Source organism: Girardinichthys multiradiatus, chromosome 1 (genome assembly GCF_021462225.1).
Source record: "Girardinichthys multiradiatus isolate DD_20200921_A chromosome 1, DD_fGirMul_XY1, whole genome shotgun sequence".
Lineage (NCBI taxonomy): Eukaryota > Metazoa > Chordata > Actinopteri > Cyprinodontiformes > Goodeidae > Girardinichthys > Girardinichthys multiradiatus.
In genome coordinates, this window is record NC_061794.1 from 39,731,892 (window position 1) to 39,739,853 (window position 7,962).

At 39.9% G+C, this 7,962-nt stretch overlaps 1 protein-coding gene across 1 annotated transcript; it reads left to right on the plus strand.

Moving 5' to 3' along the window:
• Nucleotides 1–722: 722 nt before the first annotated feature.
• On the plus strand, nt 723–7,538 carry coq10a (coenzyme Q10A). Its single transcript, XM_047363579.1, has 5 exons — nt 723–1,307; nt 3,816–3,965; nt 4,050–4,242; nt 4,385–4,486; nt 6,199–7,538. Exons 1-5 carry the CDS (start codon nt 1,171–1,173, stop codon nt 6,364–6,366), a joined length of 750 nt encoding a protein of 249 aa, XP_047219535.1. The 5' UTR covers nt 723–1,170; the 3' UTR covers nt 6,367–7,538.
• Nucleotides 7,539–7,962: the final 424 nt, after the last annotated feature.

Here is a 7,962-nt window from a genome sequence, read left to right on the forward strand (position 1 = left end):
AATAATGATTCACACCGTAAAAAAAAACGTAAAAAAATAAAGGGCCAAAAATGAAAGCAAGAAGTAAAAGATAGTATATTCAAAATGTACAATTGCAACCCAGAGACAAGGATTAAAAACCTAAAGGCAATAGCAAAAAAAAAAAAAAATAGCGACATAGGGTGATTTATGTTTAGACTAGGAACTACTATTGAAAAATTAGGCTCAGGATATTCTACACTAACTTTGACCTCAACCCCCAGTGAAAAGAAAGGTTTTAAATCCAACTTTTCTGTGAAACAGGAAGTTGGTTCCACAGTGAAGGGCTAAAATGTCTGACACCCAACTTTGTCTTGGAAACTCTTATAGCCACATAATCTTCTTTCTGAGAGTGCAGTGCTCTATTTGAATAATAAGGACAGAAAAATAATTTCTTATTAAACTCTGCATTGTAAAAGTCCTTTTTTCATATGTAATATTTAGAAGGCAAGTTCAGTGATCTACAAAAAACTTAGGGGTTATTAAGTATTTACTTACATACAAATTAAATTTGTAGTGATAGTAAAATAAAAATAAAAATTTAAGTAGAATTTTTTTAACATTTTGAATATTCTGTTTCATATCTTTTTATTTTTCCCATTTAGAGTGATTCTATTATTACCATTGACTTTACTGGAAGTTAATAAGATATCCCTGACATTTCACCTCCAGTCCAGCAGGTGGCAGCGTATTTTAGCTGAAGAAAGGAACAGTTTGTCCCGTCACCGGCGTTTTATTTAGCAGCAGAAGGTCGTCAGCAGCTGGACGGAATTTAACACAAAAAAAAAAAAATCAGGTCACACCCAGATGAGAGAATCAGACTTTGTTCCAGGTGTTGTGCCGTAGACACAGGGTGATGTGAGTATAAGTGAAAACAGACAGTAACGCGGCCTCACGTCGCGTTTTGTCGGGTTGTTATGAAACCTCGTTAGCCACAGTTAGCCGCTGACTACCATCGTTCGGCTCGGAGCTTTGAGAAGTGACCAGAGACGCGGGCAGTTTGCTATTGCTGTAGTTAACTGCTCTGACATAAGAGAGTTTGGACCCGAACTTTAATTCTCTCTGTCCTCTTCCGTCTCGTTGGACCTGAACCCGGAGCTCCGCTTCTCAGATCCAGGATCATCCTTGTTTGAGCGGAGAGTGGCTGGTTTGATGGCAGCCACAGCCGGTGCCCGGCGGTTACCCATGGGTGTGCGGACGTTCAGTGACTTTCTCCAGATCGCCACTGTGGGCTCCCCTCGCTCCTGTCGTTCGGCTTTACAAAGAGGATGTCTGAAACAAAACATCAGGTAAGACTTTTCTATTAGGACATCTGGCGGAGACCTGCTAAATATTTGTACTTTATAATGTTCAAATGTCTTGTCTAAACAAAGTCACTTAGCAGTGTCGTATGCATCCAGGCAGCAGGTCGCCTGTCTACTATTTTTCAGATGTTATAGTGCTGCTAAAAACATCTTGGGATTGCAGTGTGTGGACCATGTCATGTGATGTTCTGATGTTGTAACTTCAGAGTCGATTAAGTGATATGGGTTTTTCCATGGCAGATACCAACACTTAAAAAATATGGGCCAGCTGATATGCAGATAATTTCTATTTTATGTGGTGTTTTCTTTTTTATTTGTTCTATTGGAACTGGTATTAGACTTTTGCTCATTTCAAATGTCATGTAAGATCTGATGGGGGTTTATCATTTCTCTCTTTCACTACTTACTTCATTATAGATCTTTTGAAATAACATGTAAAGCCAGTAATTAAGACACTTACAGCATTTTAAAAACCAACACGTTTCCCTCAGTTGACAGACTGATTAACTTTGAACTGATTAACTTTTTAAAGTTAGGTTACCATGAAACTTTCAGCACCTTTTTCACAATAACTGTATTTTTTGTGACATGTAATAGTGTATAGGGATTCAGTTCACATTCATTTTCAAATGAAACATTGCCCTTAAATCTTCAACTTAAGATGTAAATAGCTTCAATTTTGACTGGAACCGTAATTATGTTTCCACATATCAAATCGGTAAGTTTTTTGGTATTTATGTACTTGTAGCCATTAACTAACAGACTATTTGGCTGATTTCGGTTAATCAACATGTTCCCGACTCTTTAATGTACATAACAATTACTTGCAACTCACTGTGACCTTTAGCATCACAGCCACTAAAAATATTCACTGAGGGCAATGGAAGTCCATCTAACAGGCCAGATATATTATTGGCTTGAAGAATTTGCATGCTTGACACCTAAAAACAATATCCCTTGACAGCCAAATAAATTTAAGTGATCTACTTGAATCTACCCATAGAGGAAATGCACAAAGTTTTATGGATGTTTTAAAGCTTTGTCCCACAGATAACAATTTTAGCCAGTGCACATTTTTGTTTAGGAACTATAATATTAAGGTGTAAGAAAAGCTTTCAGCATAGTTTTTTTTTAGCCTTCCTGCTGTGAGTGGTCAATAATTAGAAGAAGATGCAACTTCAATCTCTGTGTGTAAGAGAGGAGTCCTTAAAAACCAAAGATTTACTATTTTAAAACAAAGTGATTAAAAAGATCACATTTTTAACTTACTTTACTGTCTTTTATGAGCGATTAGGTGGTTAGTATCACTGAAACATCGCTCTGTGTTCCTCAGTAACTATAGATTGTTACACTAACTCAGAGATTTCCATGAGGCTGCTTATGTTCCTTCACATAAAGAATGAAACTAACACTTTACTGTACTCAGCTAAGCCTTCCTGTTATCTGCTGTGTGTTGCTCTTTCTTATAGCCTGAATTAACCATCAACATGTAGTAGATAATAAAGTTCCAGTTTAAATCGCTTCTTGCATCTCTGTGCTCGCTTTGAGTCATAAAAGGTCATATTTTTGAGTTTCTGGCCATTAGGATCTCACTTATCGTTCTTTTGGTTTTTACCAAGGATGATCATTTCTCTTATGTAATATAAATTAGTCCAGTATTTGACTTCATATCCATGATCAGCCTTGCCTGAGCATACTTGACTAATAACCAAGCAGGAGCATCTATGAGTGTTGATGTAGCTGTGTGAACAGTTAGTGTGAAACACATGAGATTACACTGTCCTTTCAATCAGTCACAACAGCCAGAATTGGAAGGATGGCAAGGAAGGCCCCATCGTCTCTCTGCTACCGGATAACAGCAAACCTTCCACTTGGTTGTAGCTTCATAAGACACTGGCATGGCACTCAGGCTCAGAGCAAGTAGCTCAAACATTATGGGGACTCTCTTTCCTTGGAAAGCGGTGCACAAGCCAAAGCAGATCTGTACACATGATGAGAATCTCCTGAATGCGTCCACCGCCAGATCTCGAAAGCAGTTATTTTTGGGGGCCCTGAGGAGCAGAGTTGGAGAATCTACTGCTTCAGCCAGCTTATAAAAAAAAAAAGACAATATATAAGTAATATTTGATAGGAGTATTTCAAGCCAAAGTAGTTTTGAAAAGCCAGACATTTTTAAGGTGTCTATATATATATATACACACACACACACACACACAGCAGTATGGCTTCTGCCTAAAGGAAAGTGTCAAAGCTCTGATTGCAGGGCATGTAACCCATATCAGATCCCAACATGTTTGGTCAGACCCTCCAAACCCAGAAAATGCCAGCAATCTCCAAACAGTGACCTTTTATACCATTATAGTCGAGCTCAATGAGAGCCTGTGGTAGCTGGAATCCAGAACACAGGAGACCTGCTTAGTTGGTTTCTATGCCCAGGCCACCTTTTTGTCCTTCCTAAATGGAACCTACAGAGTATTTGATTTAACCTTCTAGACACCTGTCTTCATGTGGCATTTTGATGACGAGAAGTCCCAAGGTGCTTTGCCTTCAAGAGTGGGACACGATGGCTGCTGTTCACCAAAGCAGAAACTTCATCAGCCTCACCAACAAAAGGAAGGAGTACTCAGAGCGCCGTATACTTGGGTAATATTCCACTATAAGCTATCACTGATTGTTTAAGATTAAGAAAACTAAAACTTATAACCATTTTAATGCTTTCTGTTGCAGTTATTCCATGCAGGAAATGTACGATGTGGTGGCCAACGTCGACGACTACAAGCACTTTGTGCCTTGGTGTAAGAAGTCCCAGACCATCATGAAAAGGGCAGGTCACTCGAAAGCCCAACTGGAAGTGGGATTTCCTCCTGTGATGGAGAGATACACGTCTATGATCACTAGTGTTAGGCCTCATTTAGTCAAAGTAAGGATTCACTAGTGTAGTAGTGTGAAATATCTGCAATATTTCAGCAAACATGGTTGTCAGTTTGTCTGCCTGCTAATATGTGACTTCACTGTATCTACAATGTCGGCAGTCACCCATTTCTGTCTTTGTGTTGTTTTAGGCTGTGTGCACAGATGGAAAGCTGTTCAATCACTTGGAGACGATATGGCGCTTTAGTCCTGGGATTCCCGGTTACCCTCGCACCTGCACTGTAGACTTTTCTGTAGGTATTCAGAAGCCTGTATCATGAGGTTGTGGACTGGGTGGGGAAATTACTTTCTTTAGCCGGTCACAACGATTGTTGTGGTTTTACAATAAATATAAGAACTAGTTTAAAATTAATCAGATTTTTATAGTCGGGCTTCGTTCAGTAGCTGCTTTATTCTATTAGTCAATTATGTTAATGGTATAATTAATATGTAACTTTTTTTAGTTCTCCGTTGACAAGCGCATTTGTTAAGATTTTATTGTTATTGAAATGTATCATAAGTGCACCTCAAATAATTTGAATATGACTGAAAAGTGTATTTCAGTAATTCAGTACAAAAAGTCAAAGTTGTTTCAGTACATAGATTTTATACATACGTTTTGGCCTAAGCTACAAAAGGTTATTGTTAAAACAGCTGGCTATATTCCAATATACGTGTGAGTGGAGGAAAAGATGCACAAGCAACAGGGAAACCGGCAGCCTTGAGAGGATTGTCAAACAAAGAGCATTTAGGAGTTTTAAGGAGGGATTCATAATGTGTAGAGCGGCTGGAGTCAATGCTTCCAGAAACACCAGGCACAGACGTATTCAGGACATGGGCTACAACCGTCACATTCCTTGTGTTAATCTGGTCCTGAAACAGGGACAACATCTGAATGTCTTACCAGGACTAAGGGCAAAAAGGACTAGGCTGTTCAGTGGTGCAAACCTTTGCAATTCATCTTGAAATCATGGTCCCACAGTCTGGAAGAAGAGTGGAGAGGCACAGAATCCAAGTTGCTTGAGGTCCAGGGTGGAGCTTTTACATTCTGTGAGGTTTACAAGGTAGAAATCAGCTCAGGCGTCTACCAGGGCGTTTTTGAGCAATTTATGCTTCCCTGTTCACCACACGGCTCCACTCTGCTCGGCCTCAGTCTACCCCACACGAAAGCTGTTGTGTTTCCATGGAATTACTGACAGCTGGAGTTATGGCTTGAAGTTCCACCTCCAGCCGTCATGTTGTGCTCTGAGGCAGGTACCAAGAAAGCCAGTACCGGGCTGGAAAAGCTAGTAATGGAAACGGTTGCACAATAGGCTGAGTGGAGCCCATGGAGAAGGGGCAACAGAAAATCTATGGGGTAATGTCAGGAGGAAGATGAGAGACACCAGACCCAACAGTGCAGATGAGATGAAGGCCGCTATCGTAGCAACCAGTGCCACAGGCCATCAGCTCCATTCCACGCCGCCATGATGCAGTAATTTATGCAAAAAGAGCACCGAAGAAAAGAACTGAGTGAATAAATTGGGTAATACTTTCATGTAAGCCAACATTTCGGTATTAAAAATCCCTGTTTTTCATCTCATGTAAATTTCTGATTTTCCTAGAAACTGAATATTGGGGTAAACACATGAATATCACTCTGTTTGCAAAGAATCTATGAGTTTCAATTTCTTCATTTAATTACTACAAAAGAATCAAATAAAATAGAAAACGGTAGACTCTACCTGTTGCTAGTTTTTAACATAGGATACAGTGTGGTGGCATCCTGTTGGGGAAAATTAGATGATGCTGGTTTATCATAGAACAGACTAATTTTTGAGAGCTGCAGTCTTCCTCTATTTATCACTTGGCAAGATTAAGACGAGGCTGAATGTCTACTTGCATTCAACCATGAGCGCTGGATATTTTGTGACTCCTCCCCTCTCTGTTGTGTCTATAAAACATCAACTCTTCCTCTCTTTCACAGATATCCTTTGAGTTCCGGTCCTTGCTCCACTCCCAGTTAGCCACCATGTTCTTCGACGAAGTTGTAAAGCAGAATGTTGCAGCATTCGAGCGGCGAGCTTGCAAGTTGTACGGCCCAGAGACTCGAATTCCACGGGAGCTGATGTTTCACGAAGTGCATCAGACGTGATCTCTGTGGCGGCACGTCCTCATCTGGCCTTAAACCACACCAACGTTCATCCCTGTCGCGCCCTCCGACCCGCATGACCCAACCTGGCTCAGCCTCCCCACATTCAGTCTCCACTGCTGTATAGACATCGCAGGTACAAACAGACCCATAACTCCTAATGTTGGAATTCCTTCCTCCTCTCCTTTGGCCTGTTTCATGTCCGTCTACCTCCAGTTTAGTTCTTGTTGAGCAGAACCCACCATTGCACTAGCTGTTGCAGCTGTATTTATGTTAAGTAAACAGTAAATTGTTACAACACCTGCGTAACATTGACTTTAACTTTAAAACGACTTCCTTTTTATTTTATTTTGAAAACACACAGACGCCCTCAGAGTTGAACCCATGTTTAAGTATCACGGGTCTCTGTGATGTGAGGAAACTGGACGCGGCGAGAAAACGCCACCGCTGATCACACTGCACTATGAAAGCACATTCTGTCTTTTACTTTTACCATTTGCTCCTACTGCAAATGGACATTTTAATATATTCACCAGAAAGTAGTGCTATGCCTTCAAATTATTCATTGTTTTTAATTTATATTGCTGTAGATATTTGAAAACACTTGTTTTATTTGGGCTTATCAATGGTGCCATGTTTTGGGGACATCATGTGTTGTCACTGTTGCAGTATTATAAAAAGTAAAATGCTTCATTAGTAGCCAGCTGCAAACGAGGGTTTGGGAAAAATCGCTTTGACTTAGATGCTGTGCTGCTTCTGTTTTATATTATGCCTTATTTAAAAGTCCAGCTGGAGAAAACAGCAGCTGGACTTGGCAGGAGTGAATGAATGAAGTCAGAGAAATGCTGGAGTGTACTGTAAAAGGGCTAATGAGAGAAAAACATCTTAAGAAAACAGCAATATTTGCCCAATTTTATTTTATAAAATATATACAGGTTAAAGGATGGAAATTAAAATGCCATTTTACATAATCACGTCTTACAGTGCTTTTTAAACTGAAGTAAAACGATGCTAAAAATCAAAATGTTGCAAAGAAGGCACATTTTTCCCTTGTTAGCCAATTGTATTTTTGGTCCATCTTCTGGAGGTGATCAGGACCATGAGATCCTTATTTCATCTTCATTCTTATTTTGAAACATACTGGTAAGCTGTAGAATAAAATGCTGCAAAACTATTGTCTATGGTTTAAATGCTTCTTATTTTAGTGTTGTGATGATTGAAGGTGAGTAAAAAACATTTAAACTGAACTATCATGACATGACTTATTTTGATGGGTCAGAATTTTCACATGATGTGTGCCGTTAGGCTTCTTCAAAAAAAGGTCCAAAGTGAACTATTCATTCATTCATCTTTTATACCATTTCTTCCATAGTGGGTCACGGGGGTAACTGGTGCCTATCTCCAGCAGTCTATGGGGAAGACCCTGGGGGGCATCAGCCTGCACCTCTCCTGAGGTGTTAAGGGAACCCAGGCACTGGTACCTTTGGCAATGTGGTCAGGTGCCTCGGTCCTGCTAGAAAATGAAATCAGCAAACCGTGAAATGCTCTAAAGTTTTCTTAGATGGTTGCTCTGATTTTGCTTCACAATCTTTTCAAGGC